Raw genomic sequence first — 19,612 nt, 5'->3', positions numbered from 1 at the left:
TAATTTTTTTTTTATTGAGATTCGGTCTCTTTCCGAATGCCACAATTTAATGTAACCCAGTCACCTATAGGATAATTAAAAGGATGTCGGCTATTTTCGTGTTGACCTTCCGATGCGGCCTTTAGTGAAGGACTATTCTCTCGAGTCCTTATGTGCATCTTGGTGGGCATATACTCCTTTGTTTATCTATTACTGGTGAATGATTATCTTAAACTTGTAAGAATTTAAACATGCCTGTAAAACGAAATTCGAAAAATTTTCAAACGCAAACAAATTACTGCCGGGGAAACTTTTTTTTTTCTGTTCATATACCAGGTTATGTTAGCATCGAAAAAATTAAGATATCTTTTATGACTTAATGCAGCATTTAAATTAAAAGTTATTTTGGATATGTTTCGATCGAAAAATTACACATTATTGCTATTCGGATATCGCAATCGTGTCACTTTTTTTTTAATGTGTAACGGCATTTGGTGAATGCAACGGAAGTTGCATGGAACGGAAAAGTGCAACCACGGTACTTCAACGTGTGGTCGATAGCGTGAGCGAAAGCTTACAAATCCAAAGGAAAAGCTTTTAGTATTAACTGTTCAGTTGTTTTTAACAAGTTGGGCAGTATTTTTAATAAAATTCCTTGTTGAATATCAGGTCCAAAGCTGGGGGGTTTAGTAGTTCTTTTTCACTTTTATCAGAGCCCGTTTTTTCGCACACTATAGCGCCCCGGGCCATGCCTCGCCGCCCAAAGACTGCCTAAGTGACTGCTCCAAATTTCGGCTTGTTAACGCAGCACTCTTAATGTAAGCCCTACCAGACTGGGGCCCGCATGGGCAAGGATACTGAATACGCCGTATGCGCGAATCTGGAAAGGTGTTAAGAGCTTCAGCTATGACCAGAGGCTAGGGCTACCCATCCCAGCATAGTCACCACCTCTGCCTCCGTGTCTCACTCAGCTAACCAGACAGTTGGCCGTGTACTTAGCCCTTAGACCTTATTTGGTATAACTTTGTTTGATGCGGCACTTAATTTTTTTTGGGGGGGGGGGGGGAGGGAGGAAGGACTATCTTAGAACCATTTTGCCAGTTTTTCACAGCCCCGAAATTGCTTCATTTAAAGTTCTGGAACTAGTGTTAAAGCGTGACGTCTGTTACGTTTCCGCGCGCCTCCAACACGAGGCAGTTCCACGGCAAGCGGTGCGCGGGAGTGCGCGCCCAGGGTAATCTAGCCGCGCGCATCGGACTGCGAGCTCGGCGCGTGCAGTGTAATCCCTCCGGTAGCCACCTGCGTGTCTGCAGTGGGAAGGCTCGCTACACTAGCCTTGCACCACCAGAACTGTTGCGAACATCAGTTAGGACATTTTCATATTTTTGTACAATACTCCAAGTTCACTACGAACTGTTGCTTCAGTTTTCTTCTCGGACCTGTGTGCGCAAAACATTTAAGTTTTGGAGTCATATTCAATAGAATTTCCATCACATTATTTTCGTTCACGAGTCGTACAGATACGCATTCGCACACACTAGAATAGTGATAAATTGGTGGCACATCCAAACCTTAAACTTAACATAGGCTAAATTTAGTCTCTAGTTTAGTATTAATTTTTGTAGATAGTTTGAATCTACGACTAAATACATTAGTAAATTCTGTAAGAAGTCAGAACAGATTATTTCTCTCTGAATGGTCTTACATTTTCTTTGTAATTCTTTGTCCCCCCATTTTCCCTTCAGTTTGTTACACACTTTGTTTTGAATTTTAATGTGTCTAACGTTTTTGACGTCATTTAACGTATTTGTGTTTTTCCTCATGAATGAAGGGAAGGTGAAGGGGTTCAATCTGACCAGAAAAATTGGTCATAATGATACGTGGATGAATTAAACTTTGAATCTGTGGGTCATAGTATAGCCTACATCCTATTCCAAATAATTTTAGGGGTTGAAAAAAAAAATGTTTTATTAAGTTTCATCCCTCATGAGGCAGCTGCCAGAGGGGCGACGAACTCAAAGTTGACAATGCGAATACATATACTCGCACGCCCAAACTTTCTTATAAAAATTTCAGTGCTGAAGTTTTTTTTTTACCAAACAATGAATTAAGGACTTCTGGGGTAGAAAAATGTTTTGTAAACAATTAAATATGGTTACAAAATGTATTTTTTTTTCAAACAAATGAAGAAAACACGAAATTTTATAAGCATAATTATTAGGATACGATATTATCTTTGAAAGATTTGTGCAATGGGAGTGCATGACTTGATGTAAGCTTTTGGACATACGCCATTGCTAAGCACATGTATGTCTGTAGAAGAAAACTACAAAAGACAAAAAGGTTATTAACCCCCCCCCCCCCCCACCTTAAGAAACCTTGAGCTTGACCGTGCGACGTAAAACCGCGTATCAAACAAATCATACTAATTGGTTTCAGACACACTCGGAAGACTGTCCAGTAGGGTTATATATGGAAGTGTGTGTTATTGAAAAAAATGGAATGGTACGGAAGTGGGTTGGATCACTCGCCTGTCACCAAAATGATCAGGGATCGACACTCGACTGGGGGTTCATAACTCGGTTCCGTGCAAGTGGGGAAACGTGGCGGACGAAAAGTATATTATCACTGGGTCTTGTATTGCCAGAAAAAAAAAATATATCGCGTATTCAGGAATAACAGGGAAAACCAGGCATTGTCACGGAAATTAAGTTTCATTGTTTCACCTCAAGGATTTTGAATCAATGAATCAAATTTTTATAGACGAATGCAAATCTTGTGACGCCAACCCATTATCCGTTCCATGCATTTTGTATTTTTGTGTTCAGCCTTTGTTGCAATGCTGGTGTGTGCAAGTATTTTTGAGCCAGGCGGTGTTAACTTTGCCGCGAGGCTGAATCCGGTCTGTGCTGGTGCCTCACGGGAAGCATTCTTTTCACAGACGAGAGAGCCAAACGTCCGATCGTGCATCTTCGGTATTTTTTTTATTTTGGACAACTCATGATAACTAATGGTCAATTATGTTAGGTCAGCTACATTATAAATACTTTTAAACATTGTGGACGGTTGATTTGGTTAGGATAGCTACATTAAAGATACTGTGAAATCATGTAAACGGTTTCCTAGCCCTGGATAGCTACATATTAAAAAGTTATTTGCTAAGCAACCTTCGGGGAACTTCGGATGTGGCTCTCTCGTCTGTGAAATGAAGGCTTCCCAGTGCCTCGGGGTGTGACGTGAGAAATATCAGTTACAAGATTTTTCTTACCTATTTAGTCACTATACTTGTGAATACTTCAGTGCTTTTTTGACTATATCAGTGTTAAGAAGTAGAGCAAATTTTTTATTTTTTCAAAAAGTAAATTTTGAAAGCTTTTTGTCAATTAAAAATTGAGATTCTGTCTGAACAATTCAGAGAAAAGTTAAAGAGTTCGTTTTGCGGGTTTAGCAGGAATCCCCAGTGATGTTAACTGGCCAAATGTTTTTCCCCAAGGCTATTTTAAAATCCCCTAAATTCAGACTAAAATACCCTAACTTCGAACGTGATATAAATGTTTTATCAATTTATGTACAATTTCATTTTGTAATATCTATTTGCTTAGCATAAGTTATTAATTAAATGAAAAATATAATTACATATTTACAATTTTTCAAAATATATTTAATTAAATTACCTGCATATTTTTAATAAGAAAGTTTTGAATAAAAAGGTTCTTTTTAAAAAATAGTACATAAGGAGTAAATCGTTAGGAGACCATGGGGAACAGAGACCTCCATAGACGTCTGGATTTTACATGAGTTGGACGAAAATAATTTTGAGCCAAATTCTGAGTAGCTGGCACATTGAGTGTAAATATGCTTACCATAACATTATTGATATTTTTCTCCTTTCGTGCTACACTGCTTGAGTAGCCCTGAAGGTTTAGATGTTTTAAGCCTCTAAGAGGTATTTAATATATATTTTTTTTTGTTTCACGATCTAATGTTATTCAACATTTACACACTCATGCCAAATAGGACATAACCATGTTTATGATACATTTAATTACTAATATACCTATGTTTACTCAAAATAAGTAATGTGGCTTAAGTTTTTAATATTTAAGCTTAAAATAAAACTCAAATTAACATTTGTTTTGAGTTCATTCATTTAAAACATATCTTAGAAAGGTAGTCAATTAAAATATTTTATATAATAAAAAATTTATTAAATAAGCTTTACATTTTTATCACAGTTAAATATTTTCAAAACGATGATTGTAAATCAAAAACTCTCGTAACCTACTACATATTTTCTATGTTTACTAGCGTATAAATATATTTAAAAATTATTAATGTTCATATAAAACTGTTTATTTGGTTATTTATTGTCTACTTTTTTTTATTTACTGCCGCTTAGTTCTATGAGAACCACAAATATCTTTGATTTAAAAAAAAAAAGTAAAATGTGAATAAAAATTGTTAATTAGCGCAGGGTCGTAGCCAGGGGGGGTGTTTTGGGTGTCCAAACACCCCCCGAAATATTAAAAATATATATATAAGCACTTATGACAAAATTTACACTTGTCTAGCTGTTGCAAATGCACTTAGATGAAACTAAGAAAGAACCCTTAAGCCGATAACCCTTAATATTCAGCAATGAGTTTTCAAAAGTGTCTCGTTAAAAATATCATAAAGTCGGGACACAAATTTATGTTATTTAAATCCAATATTTTAATTACGAAAGTGCTTAAATAGCACCAAATTTCACATTAAAACAAAAAAATTTCCGGGGGAGGGCCCCCGAAAATAAATCCTGGCTACGCCCCTGATTAGCGTATTTATGTATAACAAAAAAGCAGTCACACATAAGTAAAAAAAAAAATATTATTGCGGCACTTGTCACGTTCTTGAAGTAAGACACACTTTAATGCCGTGTTCAGGCCTGAGGACGATTTCTGGTATGGGGTGTACGTCTTCTCTGCTGTCCAAGGAGAGGACTTTGAAGTTCCTCAGGATGTACGACAGCAAGGTCTTCTCCTCCAGCTGGGCGAACTTTTGACCTGGGGAAACACGTTTTAACGACTCTTTTTAAAACATTCACGCCTACCTCCGTGGCGTAGTCGGATGCACGCCGGCCTTGCAGTGAGAGGGGTCCTGGGTTCGAGTCCCGGGCGAGGCACGGGTGTAAATTTGAAAACCGATATGTAATCGATAGAGACCTGAATAAATTCGCCGATTCATTTCGTGTTATGCTAAAATTCAAATAATTATACCTTAGTGCTGCTTCTGCCCATTGGTTCACTGTTAATCTGGAGGACTGAGGGCCAATTATAGACCCATCACTCAAGGAAGTGTCGGATCACAGGCCCACACAATCGAGACGACTCACAAGTCAGCAGCCAATGAACAGTTGGCATTTGCCCGAGTGTGTAGAGGATATTGGAGTATATCCTGAAGGTCGTTGAACCCGCGAATTTTTCCGGTCTCTAGTAATCGACAACGACATGATAAAGAGAGATTCGAAAAAGGAAAGATGATCTGTGGCCGTTGGTGCAAGCTGTAGGCTACATTGCACGTAAAAAAAAATTTTTTTAACATCAATGCAGAGAACTGGTTCACAAAAATATTCACGTTAAATTACAGATATTTGCAGAAATAAAACTGCGTCATTAAAAAATAGTATTCGCAGTTACTCTGGGTTCGGATTCTTACCCGGGCATTTTATGCTTTGTGTTGTCCCAGTACCACCAATTAGTGAAAAGTTATTTTGTGAACCGTTCCCCGATTAGCTTTCCAGTATTAACTGTGAACATTAATAAACATAATAAAACAAAATAAAAGTCAAGTTACTTAATATTCTATTAACTTTCCCAGTGTTTAAAAAAATTATGCTTGAACGAAACATTGATTAAAATGTAAAATTATGCGCCAATTTTGGTAATAAGTACGCAGTATTATCACGAAATACATATTTCATATAGGTATGCTAGAATAACTACAGTCATGTGTTGTATAAAGTTAACAATATCTTTCGTGAAGCATTAAAAAAAAATTCTTGGATACTGGTTTCCAAATGACTCTTTTGTAAGCGTACAATTTTTTTTTCTGTGTACGCGTGGCTCATTTTGCAAGCTGAAGCTCACCTATGACGTTTTGCAAGCTGAAGCTCAACCTATGACGTTTTGCAAGCAAGCTGGAGCTCACCCATGACGTTTTGCAAGCAAGCTGAAGCTTACCAATGACGTTTTGCAAGCAAGCTGAAGCTCACCCATGACTTTTGCAAGCAAGCTGAAGCTAACCCATGACGTTTTGCAAGCAAGCTGAAGCTCACCCATGATGTTTTGCAAGCAAGCTTTAGCTCACCCCATGACGTTTTGCAAGCAAGCTGAAGCTCACACATGACGTTTTGCAAGCAAGCTGAAGCTCACCACATGACGTTTTGCAAGCAAGCTGAAGCTCACCCATGACGTCTTGCAAGCAAGCTGAAGCTCACCTATGCAGTTCCTGGGCCCGGCGCTGAAGGGAATGAAGGCGAAGTGGTGTCGGCCCAGCACCCGCTCCGGCAGGAAGTTATCCGGGTCGTACTGCTCCGGGTTCGGGAAGCTCTCCGGGTCCAGATTGGTTAAGAATATGGACATGGTGACGGAGGTTCCACGAGGTATGTCGTAACCATCTGGAATACATGCGTGGTTTGCTCAATGTCTGCACATCACCAACACAAGCGTTCCAATAACCCAACAGAGAATAAAACAAAACAAAAAAAAATAATCTTAACGTCATTGTATCTGACTAGCTAAAATTGTACCTACATTGTGATTACCCAAGCTAGTTATTGTTTATGTGTAACATCTTAGCTCTCGGTATACGGCATTTGGTTCGAGTCATTACCTGAACTAGACGGGAAGTAAAGGAACGGAAATATGTAACAAAAATGCCGCTATCTCTTGCGGGTGGTTCAAATGAAAGTTCACAAAGATAAAGGTATAATTTCTAGTATTAACTGTTTAAGGATTTTTAACGAGATGGCCAGTGTTTTAATAAAATTCTTTGTCGAAAAGCAGGTCCAAAGTCGGGGTTTGGTATTATTTTAAGTATTTTTTCGCTTTTGTAGGAGTTATTTAATTATATTGTTTAAAATTTCGGTCTGCTAATCAAATGATTTGATAGTCGACGTAGCTGCCCCGGCAGCGAATTCTAGCGGCGGTTACGAAAATTACGTGTAATTCACATCAGTAAATGTCATTGAAAACACAATTTTCTTATATGTGTCAAGCTCAGCATTATTCTAAACAATTCTGCGTTAAATTTAGTGTCCGAGTTTCGTATTGTAAGTTTATTTGCAGCATGAGAACACATGAATTTGCTCGTTAAACGAGGTTGGATGTGGCACATATCTGGCAAGTAATGAGAGACTCGCTCACGTGTTTTTATTTTTATTTTGGGTCTGCTGGTGTTAATGGCATACCTATGCGTACGTCTTCGCCCAGAATCCTCTGAATGAACGGAACTGTGGGATACACTCTGAGGGTCTCCTTAATAACTCTGTCGAAGTACTTCATCTCGTGAAGATCTTTCATAGTTGGAGACCTCTTGGAATCCTGGAATATTTCTGCCTGTTCTGCGTAAACCTTTTCCTGGAAACAAAAAAAAAAAAAAAAAAAAAGAGAGATTCGGTATTCATTGCAAGTCTCAAATTATACAGTTCTAATGATGAAACATTGGTAGTTTGTTATGAAAAAGGTTTAACAATATAAATGATCATAATAATATTTAACCAATTAAAATTATGATAATTGTTATCGTATCTGAGTAATCTGAGTGAAATCAATATTACTGCTCTGTTATATCTCAGATTAGCTTAAGGATTTCATATTATAATATAATATATTATACTTTCAGTATGAAAAGAAAACACAATAGCTTAATAATAGGTGTGTTAAAAATTAAATTATAATATAGTTACAAACAAGAGCTTTCACTGGAAATAAAATTAATCAAAAATATTTTAAAACTCTTATAATATAAAATCTAATTTGTTTTGTTATCAAAATTTAATATTTATTAGTATTCATGTCATAATTTTATTATAGCTCTTCAAATTTAAACATAAAAATTGTTTTAAAGATTATCATAATAAATAAATTTAGTTCGTTTTGGTCGTCAAAATTGGAAAAATATTTGTATTCTTACGTTCTTTAAATAATTCATGCTATGGGGAATTTTGTTTTAATGGAGTTTTTTTGGACATAAGCCATTGCAGTTTTACACTGTTTGTACTCTTTATCATAATTTTTGGAAAAACTTTAGAGAATCAAATAAGTTTTGTTTTGCGATTCAGTGAAGTCATGCCCGCGATGCGATGTCAGTTATAATGTCTGTCGTGTCAGTGAATTTTTCCACGCTGATGTACAGATTTGTCTGATGTGATTGGCTAGGAAAAAAAAAATTATTCGTCACACTGTTGAGATTCCCGAATGAGACGATATTCAGTCTGCTTTTCACTGGATTCTTCCAGCATCTTTATAAATTAATGAACGTTCTAATGAATGCAATTACTTCAAAACTGCTTATCAAGTTTCATACACTGAAAAAAAAATCTGTTGTACTTACAAAGATAGTCCTTGTAAACTCAGTAGTTGCCAATGACATCACTTGTAAATTTACAAGAACAGAGCTTCGTGCTGTTGGCAATTTTTACAAAGCTAAAAACCCTTCGTTGGCAACTGGGTGTTACAAGGATCTTCCTTTTAAAAAAAAGTACAAAAAATTTATTTTACAGTGTCGTGTGATACCGTCGTTGATATGAGTCCATTTGTTTATCCGGAAGGGGGGGGGGGGAATCGAATATTAAGAGAAGGGGTAACGCGGTTACTATCTTTCGAGATAAGAGGGGGCTGTTCAGCTGTGGCCGGCAGGGCCACATTTTTACTTGTAATTTATTTTTGTTGCTGGTCTCTAGTTTTATTTAGTTTTTTATTTCACGTATTTTTACGCTTTTTTAATTAATGTTAATTTATCTGTAAATTTTTTTAATTATATTTGTTTCTGTTAATTAGTTATACGCCGTTTGGTAGCTATCGATTATGAGTTTAAGAATATCGATTGTGTTTCACGTAAATACCACTTGGTGAGCGCCCGGCGGTTGGCTGATGACGTCAGACATTCGGCTTGCCGGGAAGAAAAAATCAGCTGGGCCGGCGAAGGAGAGTGTGCCGAGCGACCGTCGAGGACAGAGCCATGTGACGGCGCGGACTGGTGTGCCGGACGGCAACGGGCCACGAAGAGTATTGGGCTGGAGGCTCCACGCTGGGTGACAGGGCAATGGATTGCCCTGTGATACTGAACTTATCAAGGTAAAGAGAGGCCGCAATTTTGATTTTTACCCTCGTGGTACTGCAGTGGTTTTTGGCAAACCTAGTGAACTGTGTATTTTCCCATACTAAATTTTATTTGGACGGAACTTTTATTAGCCAGTTTGGTGAAGAGGCCCATTTGTTTTCACACGTTGTTCCAGTGTGGGATTTTTTTAAAAAAGGTCGCCCGTTTGCCTGTAGTTGCAATAAAAGTATAAGTTTGGAAGAAACGAACATTTTGCAATTTGTTTTTGAGACTTTGTCATCGGAATTTGCATACGTAAAGTTGGCATTTAGCTAATATATCAGCTTGTGCAGTATTATTAAATGTATGCGATCGGTATTGGACTACATGCGCGGCCTGATGTTGGTTGGTGCGGCCATTCTACGTTTTTATAAAATCATTGGCAAGTTAATAAAGAAGTAAGACTTTGTTTGAAGCTGATGATAAATACTTCTGTGGTAACATGGTTATGTTACGTGAAGAGTTTTTGCTACATTTCCCTTAAAAATAAGATAATTTTTTTTTGGTCATCATTCACGCCTTTGTGAATTCGTACCTATGGCCCGGCGTGGCATTAGACTCTGGAGTTGGTGAGGAAGGTCAGGAAGCCAGCGCACGCCTAGGATATTAACTTTGTTTTTTTGGCAAGTCTTTAGCAACGAACATCTGAAGAAAGACTAAACCGTTGATTGAGAGTTTAAGAACTTTATTTAAATAATTTGTTTGTACTTCAGTATTATTTTTGTAGTTTTTTTATATATTTATATTGATTGTCTTGTTTGATTTTTGGTATTAGGGCAGTCAGTAAATTTTGATATTTTATAGTGGCCACGCCTCACGCCCTTATATATTTTTATACTTGTTGTTATCAGTATTTATATTTTTACGATTTTTTAAAGGTTATTGTTAGTATCGCAAATGGGGATAAGATGCTGCCATTATTAACGTCAGCTTTTGTAACTAAGCTTGTATGGTTATGTATAGTAAAAATTATTTTTGCAAATTTCTATTTTTTAATAACATACGTCCAAAGTCTTGCCTCTTGTTTGTTTAATGGTTCCTCTGCTATTATATCCTTTAAATTTTTTGGCCTGACCCCTGGGCAGTGGTGTGGGGAATTTATATTGTTTAGCTTTTTTTATGCCTGGTTTTAATATTTATTTTTTCCCTTCGCGCCCAGAGTGAGTCGGGGACGCAACCCCTCTTCCAATTAAGGAGGAAAAATGGTTGCAACCTGCGCCACTCTGCTTGGCAGAGACTTTGGACTTTTGCGATTTTGCTGACTTTTTTGATTTTTTTAATAATGGCAGTTTCTTGGATTTATAAACTTCCCAAAGAACAGGTTTACGCTAATTTGCAAGCAGCGGGAGTAGAGAGTGGTCTGGAGGATGACATTGATACCTTACGCAGGAAATTAAGTACCCACATTAAAGAAGGGAGGAAAAAACCTGTTGAGGAAAATGTGGAGAATTCGGAGATCAGCCAAGTAAATTCATTGAATACTGCTATGCAAAGTAAATTACTTTTCAAAGAACTGGATAGGTTGCCATCTTTATGTTCCGGTGGGCCAAGAGATTTAATAAAGTTTTGCTTGGGGGTAGATAGTTTGAAAACTAATTGTTGTTTACAAAATGAGCAAGAATTGTTAAGGTGTATTTCGACTAAATGTAGCGGGATCGCTAGAGATGTGATTACGTCAGGTATAAATAAGTCTGTTGGATGGTCGGTAGTGAAAGAGAATTTGTGGGAATATTTGTGCCCTAAGAGGGTGAAGGACGATCTAATTAAGGAATTGATTTTCCGTTTTCAACGGGAAAATGAAAGCACCTTAGAATTTATACAGGATATTAGAAATCACGTTAATGTATTTGGTCTGCAGTTAGATGATCACCGTTTTGTAGCTATTATTTTGGAAAATCTAAATCCTGCCATCAGACACGAATGCGCATTTATTGGCAGACCTAATAGTGTGGAGGAACTCAACACTTGGGCTATCCAGGTAGATAATATTTTTTACGCTAAATGTGAATTTGATAAGTGTAAAGGCAAAATCAATTTTAAACCGGTTTGTTTTAAAACGCCGGGTAATGAAAAAATTGATAAGACTTGTTTTAAGTGTAATAAGGTAGGGCATTTTGCTAAGGATTGCTCGGTTTCGGAGGTTAATAAATTTGTTTGTGGTTTTTGTGGCAAATATGGTCATTTAGAAAAATTTTGCTTTAAAAAGAAACCGGAGCAGGAAAGACACAAGACATGTTTTAGGTGTGGCAGCATGGACCATTTGATAAAAAAATGTAATCGCAAGAAAAAATTAGTTTGTGGTTTTTGTAATAAAGATGGTCATAATAGCGGGAAATGTAATTTCCGTAAGGAAGTTAAGAAATATCGATTTAACAATAAGCATAGTTTGGCGGTCATTCAGGCAAAAAGAGGTTTATGTGTCAAAGTTTGGTTGTATGATCGTGAGATAGAAGCTTTACTTGATACGGGGGCTAGTTGTAGTTTCATCCAGCAGAAATTTTTGAGTAATTTGGTGCGCGATCATAAATTTTTGAAAACTAAGATCGTAAGTAGTCAAGGCATTAATGTGGCCATGGCGGACGGGCAAAAGGTTCAGGTAAAGGTAAAAGTATTTTTACATTTTAAATTGGAACATTTATCTTGGACACGTGAATTCTGGGTAATGCCCGATTTGATCCATGAAGTAGTTTTGGGAATGGATTTTTTAAATGATAGTAAGGCTATAATAGTGTGCGGCGAGAAAGTAATGAGGTTCGATTTTAATGATAAAATTAAGATAAAATTGTGGGAGAATAAAAAAAAAAGAAAGGTGGTTTGTGGTGGTATCGAAGGGTTAGAGCAAAGGTTGGGTGAGAAGGAAAAATTGCAGATACAGCAATTAAGCGAGGAATATAAGGATGTTATCACTACTAAAATTGGCAAATGTACGCTAATGCCATACAAGATCGTGCTGGTAGATGAAACCCCTATTAAATGTGTGCCGTATCAATGTGCCCCGCCTAAAATGAAAGCCTTTCGAGAAATTATTAATGATTTACTTGATTATAAGGTAATAGTCCCTTCTAAATCCAATTTTGCCTCACCTGCCTTTTTAGTAGATAAGAAAAATAAGGGCAAATATCGTTTGGTCCTTGACTATCGCCTCCTTAATGACAGGGTAAAAATAGATCCGTTTCCCATGCCTAAAGTTGAAATTGTTTTGCAATATTTGGGAAAAGCCAAGTTTTTTACGGTGCTTGATTTGAACTCGGCGTTTCATCAATGTGAATTAGAAGCAAGTAGTCAGAAATTTACCGGGTTTGTCACTCCTTGGGGGCACTTTGAATGGACTAGAGTGCCTTTTGGGGTGAATTTTGGGGCCCAATGTTTGTCACGAATTTTAGGGCACATATTACAAGAATATCAGTATAAATTTGTAATAAGTTTCTTGGATGATATTTGTGTTTTTTCAAATAGTTTTGAAGAACATATAGAACATATAAGAAAAGTACTTGAGAAACTAAAGGGAGCCGGCTTTACCGTAAATCCGGAAAAAATAGTTTGGGCCCGTAGCGAGATAAAATTTTTAGGATACATAATCCGAGAAGGTGAATTGGTCATGGACCAAGATAAGATAAACCCCATAGTTAATTTCCCGGCCCCCCGTAATGTTAAGGGAGTGATGCGCTTTTTAGGAATGCTTGGTTATTTTTCCCGTTTTATACCGAATTACGCTAACCTATGCGCGCCTTTAAATAATTTGAAAAGGAAAGATGTTAAGTTTGTATGGGGGGAAGAGGAAGAACAGGCCTTTAGGAATTTAAAGAAAGCCATAGCTCAACCCCCCATTTTAATACTTCCGGATTTTGAGCAAAAATTTATTGTGCAAGTGGACGCTTCGGGAGTAGGTCTGGGGGCGGTTTTGTTGCAAGAACGTGAGGGAGGTTTAAAACCGGTTATGTATGCTAGTAAATCCCTAAATAAGCACGAGTTAAAATACAGTGTATATGAGAAGGAAGCATTAGCGTGCATATTTGCGTTGGAGAGATTTGAGAGTTTTCTTGAACATGAGAAATTTGAATTATGGACTGACAACCAGGCTTTGACATGGCTTTTTTCCCACCCGCGGCAACTAGGGAAAATAGGGCGGTGGATCATGCGGTTGACGCGTTTTCGTTTTGACCTCAAACATATGAAAGGACAGGATAATGTAGTGGCCGATGCCTTATCGCGCATGTTTGATGAACATGAGTTTCAGTGTAAAGACGAAATGAGAACTGAAGACAAGGAAGAATGTAACATCCTGAGGGAATTCCCTCAAGGATTTATTGATTTGCGCGAAATACAAAAAGAGGATCCTGAGACTAAAGATTTAATAACGCGTTTGGGACAGGATACTACTATAGACTTAGGAATGAAAGACGGGCATTTGTGTTGGATGAAAGATGGAGAACATAAAGTTTTTGTTCCTAAGGGGGTAAGGAAAATGATAATGCGGTATTACCATGATTCTAATATAGGCGCGCATGGCGGAATCGAAAAAACTATAGATAAAATCTCTAAAGAATTTTTTTGGCCAGGTTTGAAAAAAGACGTAAAAGATCATGTTTTAAGCTGTGAAGATTGCCAGCGCGCTAAGCAATCTAGACATAGTAAGATAGGTAAATACTCTGTTGAAGCTCTGACTAGACCTTGGGAAAGGGTTTATTTGGACATTTTTGGGCCCCTACCTAGATCATTAGGGGGGAATAATTGCTTACTTATAGCGGTAGATGGTTTTTCTAAATTTTGTTTTTTTTTGCCTTTGCGTAATATGAAAAGCGAGAATATTATTAAGGCTTTAGAAACTAAAGTGTGGGGTTTGTTTGGTAGCCCGGAGCAAGTAGTATCAGATAATGCTACATATTTTAAGAGTAAGTGTTTTGAAGTGATGTGTTTAGATTGGGGTATAAAACATATTACTACCAGCCCCTATTATCCCAACCCTAATTTGGTTGAAAGGGTGAATAAAAATGTCAAAGTGGCCCTCACGATTTTTCATCAACGTAACCAACGGAAGTGGGACAGTGTTATCCACGTATTAAATTTAGCTTTTAACATGACCATACACAGTGGTACTAAATTCACACCATCGGAAATTTTTTTGGGAAGAAATGTACCCCATCCTTTACTAAATTGTTGGGGTTTGCGTCCAGCCCTTTTGGAAACCCGAAGCCCCCGTTTGTTGGAAAAAATGTGGGAAGAAGCAGCCGAAAATCTGCAAAAGGTTAGAAAGAAAATGAGTAAGTTTTATAATAAGGGGCGAGTGGATAATGTATTTAAAATTGGTGATGAAGTGCTATGCAGGCAATTTGTTTTGAGTGACAAAGTAGGGTATCAGAGCTCTAAGTTAGAGAATAAGTATGATGGACCGTATAAGATTGTAAAGATTTTAGGGCCGGTTACTGTCTTGTTGGAAGAAGTTGAAAGAAATAATAAGGTAAAAAAGGCCCATGTTAGTCATTTGAAAATGTTTGTAAGGCGGAGTTCCTAAAATGAATGTGGATGACCCTTTTAGGGTGAATATGGCTAAATATTTTTATTTTTATTTTATTTGGAACTTACTCTGGTATGTTTTTTTTTATATAATTTGTAGTTGTGGTTATTTTTAAAATTTTCTTTGCTGTTTAAATTTTTTTTTTGTTCAAGGCGGAGGTTGTGGCCGGCAGGGCCACATTTTTACTTGTAATTTATTTTTGTTGCTGGTCTCTAGTTTTATTTAGTTTTTTATTTCACGTATTTTTACGCTTTTTTAATTAATGTTAATTTATCTGTAAATTTTTTTAATTATATTTGTTTCTGTTAATTAGTTATACGCCGTTTGGTAGCTATCGATTATGAGTTTAAGAATATCGATTGTGTTTCACGTAAATACCACTTGGTGAGCGCCCGGCGGTTGGCTGATGACGTCAGACATTCGGCTTGCCGGGAAGAAAAAATCAGCTGGGCCGGCGAAGGAGAGTGTGCCGAGCGACCGTCGAGGACAGAGCCATGTGACGGCGCGGACTGGTGTGCCGGACGGCAACGGGCCACGAAGAGTATTGGGCTGGAGGCTCCACGCTGGGTGACAGGGCAATGGATTGCCCTGTGATACTGAACTTATCAAGGTAAAGAGAGGCCGCAATTTTGATTTTTACCCTCGTGGTACTGCAGTGGTTTTTGGCAAACCTAGTGAACTGTGTATTTTCCCATACTAAATTTTATTTGGACGGAACTTTTATTAGCCAGTTTGGTGAAGAGGCCCATTTGTTTTCACACGTTGTTCCAGTGTGGGATTTTTTTAAAAAAGGTCGCCCGTTTGCCTGTAGTTGCAATAAAAGTATAAGTTTGGAAGAAACGAACATTTTGCAATTTGTTTTTGAGACTTTGTCATCGGAATTTGCATACGTAAAGTTGGCATTTAGCTAATATATCAGCTTGTGCAGTATTATTAAATGTATGCGATCGGTATTGGACTACATGCGCGGCCTGATGTTGGTTGGTGCGGCCATTCTACGTTTTTATAAAATCATTGGCAAGTTAATAAAGAAGTAAGACTTTGTTTGAAGCTGATGATAAATACTTCTGTGGTAACATGGTTATGTTACGTGAAGAGTTTTTGCTACATTTCCCTTAAAAATAAGATAATTTTTTTTTGGTCATCATTCACGCCTTTGTGAATTCGTACCTATGGCCCGGCGTGGCATTAGACTCTGGAGTTGGTGAGGAAGGTCAGGAAGCCAGCGCACGCCTAGGATATTAACTTTGTTTTTTTGGCAAGTCTTTAGCAACGAACATCTGAAGAAAGACTAAACCGTTGATTGAGAGTTTAAGAACTTTATTTAAATAATTTGTTTGTACTTCAGTATTATTTTTGTAGTTTTTTTATATATTTATATTGATTGTCTTGTTTGATTTTTGGTATTAGGGCAGTCAGTAAATTTTGATATTTTATAGTGGCCACGCCTCACGCCCTTATATATTTTTATACTTGTTGTTATCAGTATTTATATTTTTACGATTTTTTAAAGGTTATTGTTAGTATCGCAAATGGGGATAAGATGCTGCCATTATTAACGTCAGCTTTTGTAACTAAGCTTGTATGGTTATGTATAGTAAAAATTATTTTTGCAAATTTCTATTTTTTAATAACATACGTCCAAAGTCTTGCCTCTTGTTTGTTTAATGGTTCCTCTGCTATTATATCCTTTAAATTTTTTGGCCTGACCCCTGGGCAGTGGTGTGGGGAATTTATATTGTTTAGCTTTTTTTATGCCTGGTTTTAATATTTATTTTTTCCCTTCGCGCCCAGAGTGAGTCGGGGACGCAACCCCTCTTCCAATTAAGGAGGAAAAATGGTTGCACAGCTTTACCGATAACCGCGGTTTATCACATCGTCCGGTCGCGAGAGAGGAGAGAGCATGTCTGGTCACCTGGATCTCAGGATGATGTCCCAGCATGAAGAGAACCCATGCCGTGCTGGTGGCAGTTGTGTCGTGACCCTGGAAGCAAACAAAAAGAGATGCATTTCATATCATTAATAATTGTTTTAAATCTTAAACATAATTAATGTTCGATGACCTCACATTCATCGCTGCTGTGAGCATAAGGGGTTTTAATAAAAAAATTTTATTAACATTGATAGATACGAAAGCAACGTGAAGTTCTAGACATTATGAAAATATTTGTTTTATATAAACATTAAAATAAATATAATATATATTTACTTTGCTACATAAATTATGTTATCATTGTACAAGCTCCACTTTGGATTGTCCCCCCCCCCCCCCTTTTTTTGTGAGAGATAGTCACGCAAAATTCAAATCTCATTTGTGCGTGTGATATAAAATTTTTAAACATTATTTTTTTTAAAAATTAATGAGTAAATATATTCAGGAAGTTCATAAATTGCGGGGCATAAATTTAATGGGCGATGGGGATTGCCGAAACAAGTAACTTTGGTTTTAGTGAACATGCGTCACAGAAAACGGAACCCTGCAATGGTTACAGGAGTGAACGTGTGCGCACGATAATTTGAACTTGGCGAGCTTCAGGAGGCTAGGCACGCCATTGGCTGAGGGGACTCTGCAATCGCAGCGGGGTGGCGTTCGAACGCCCCGTCGGAAGAAGTCTTTATAGAGCTGGTCAATTTCACGAGCAACCAACAGTCTTCTGTACCTGTAGTCCACAACGCGACGGATGGTTAGTTGTTTAAATTTTGTTTAAATTTTTAGCTTTGGAAGATGAGCGCAGTGTGTGGTGAATCTTTTAGCAGTAAGGTGTCCGTGGTTACAGATAATATAATTAGCTATCAGTAGCGGATCCAGAGGGGCTGAGGGGCTAAGGGGCTCAAGCCCCTTCCAAAAGCATCTGGGTCCACTATTGTTTTAGTGTTTGCCTTGATAGAGCCTAGCCTCAGCTGGATCAAGCCCCTCCCAAACCAAAATCCTGGATCCGCCACTGTTATCTGTATCACGTCAGGCTTATCATTCTCGGAGATTGCCGATAATTTAAATAGTGTACGGGATGGGACATTTAAAAAAAAAATTGAATCAGTAGCAGCGTGAATTTACCAAGGGCGCTTTTACAACAGATGTGCTCTTAATAGGAAGTTCTTCCTTCGCACGGCTTAGTCAGCGAATGCCTGAAAACTGGGATTTCAATACCACGAAGGGTGGTGTACGCCGGACTGCATTTGGATAGTCCTAAACGTACTCGCGCGACTCGCCTGCGACCGCGCGTCCTCTCAGCCAATTGCGGGCTTAGTCTCCTGAAGCCCGCCAATTTCAAATTATTTCGCCACTGCTCGTGCCCACAACTCTGCAGGGTTTAGATTCCGGACGTATGTTGCTCGGCAGATTTTGCTCTTTTTTTTTTTTTTTTTTTTGTGTTTTGTTTTCCTTTGACTTACTATATGCCTCGCAATGAGCGAAAATTCTTTATAGTTATTTAAACCAAACAAATCAGTAGGTACTTATACTATAGTAAATGAGCGAACAAGATTTAATATGAAAACATTTTTTTTCTATAGCTAAATTACATCAACTATGCGAAATAAACACAATGTCTAAATGTGTTTATTCAGCTTGTATTTGTTTGTTTTTATTTAATTTTAATTTATATAGTCATAATGTACCAAACACAGCAATACTAAATTTATTTTATTTCTTATGGTTTCTATGGTCGCCCGATATCCCTTGTAAAATAACACTTTCTAAGAAGTAAACAAATCTTCTTTTTTTTAATTTAAACTTATTTAGGCGTGTAATGAAAAATAATGAGTCAATTTTTACGATGCGCGTGTACGATGGAACAAAATTTTCACAGAATGAAAAAAAGGCCACAGAAAATTAAAATAAATTATATCCTTTTAAATCTGATACGATAGTGATTTATATTGAATACTGGTCCATATAATTAAAAAAAACATTAATTTATTGTGAACATTAGTGATATAAATTGTGCTTTCTACGTTTTTATAATGTATTTTTAAGACTATATAAATGACGTTATGTTTCCGTGTGTATCATTTATTTGCATGATAAATTATAATAACTATTTATTAAATAATTAAAATTAACAAAAATAATATAAATTCTGATTATTTATTGATTTTCAATATTAATTTTAAAAAAATCTCGATTATTTCACTAAATTAAATATTTAATTCAATACATGTATTTATATTAATATTGAATACTGAGTAGTTATTTAATTATTTTTAAATTTTATTGAATTTAAACTTTAACAATTTTTTTATAATACCACTATATTCCTATTGTTATTTTATTTTTATTAATTATTTGCATGCATATTTGCGCCAAGTAAGTATAACTTCTAACGCGCCTACACAAGTACACGCAACCAATTTTTTTTCATTAACCATCACTCACCGCAAACATAAATGTGTCCACTTCTTCTCTGATCTCTTCGTCTGACAGTTTTCCTTCCTTCCCGGAAACTTCCAGCAGAAGATCCAGGAACGCCTTCTTCTTTCTTAAACCTTGTGGAGGATGAAAAAAACAAAAAAACTATTAATCGATATTCATGGTTGTTAACTGAAATAAAATATTACCATGTTTTTTTTAACGGGAAATACTGTCAACTCTTGTATACCCTATTCCGGTAAAGTATACGTCATAAGTGTTAACCACACAATATTCTAAAAATTGTTTATTAAACTTTTCACCTCATAATCAGTTTTATACTAACAAAAAGGCATTGAAAATTTGTGTTTGTAAAGCAGTAAGGTATTATGGTTTGACGTTGAATGACA

General features: G+C 36.8%; 2 protein-coding genes across 3 annotated transcripts in view; one reads left to right on the top strand and one right to left on the bottom strand.

Annotated features, from left to right (window-relative positions):
* Positions 1 to 19,612, top strand: part of LOC134539995 (protein singed wings 2) — a 209,951-nt gene that overhangs the window by 129,077 nt on the left and 61,262 nt on the right. The gene's annotated exons all lie outside the window — the stretch shown is intronic.
* The window catches only part of LOC134539993 (cytochrome P450 4C1-like), a 34,677-nt gene continuing 19,230 nt past the window's right edge, over positions 4,166 to 19,612 (bottom strand). For both annotated transcript variants that reach the window (XM_063382404.1, XM_063382405.1), the window contains 5 exons: positions 19,230 to 19,339; positions 16,770 to 16,838; positions 7,427 to 7,595; positions 6,455 to 6,634; positions 4,166 to 5,021 (listed from right to left, as the gene is read on the bottom strand). In XM_063382404.1, the coding sequence (XP_063238474.1) occupies positions 4,861 to 5,021; positions 6,455 to 6,634; positions 7,427 to 7,595; positions 16,770 to 16,838; positions 19,230 to 19,339 (689 nt within the window). In that variant the 3' untranslated portion in view covers positions 4,166 to 4,860. The remainder of the gene's footprint in view (positions 5,022 to 6,454; positions 6,635 to 7,426; positions 7,596 to 16,769; positions 16,839 to 19,229; positions 19,340 to 19,612) is intronic.

Source organism: Bacillus rossius, chromosome 16 (genome assembly GCF_032445375.1).
Source record: "Bacillus rossius redtenbacheri isolate Brsri chromosome 16, Brsri_v3, whole genome shotgun sequence".
In the NCBI taxonomy this organism is placed as follows: domain Eukaryota; kingdom Metazoa; phylum Arthropoda; class Insecta; order Phasmatodea; family Bacillidae; genus Bacillus; species Bacillus rossius.
Note: the sequence above shows the minus strand (reverse complement) of the source record. Positions and strands in the feature narration are given on the sequence as shown.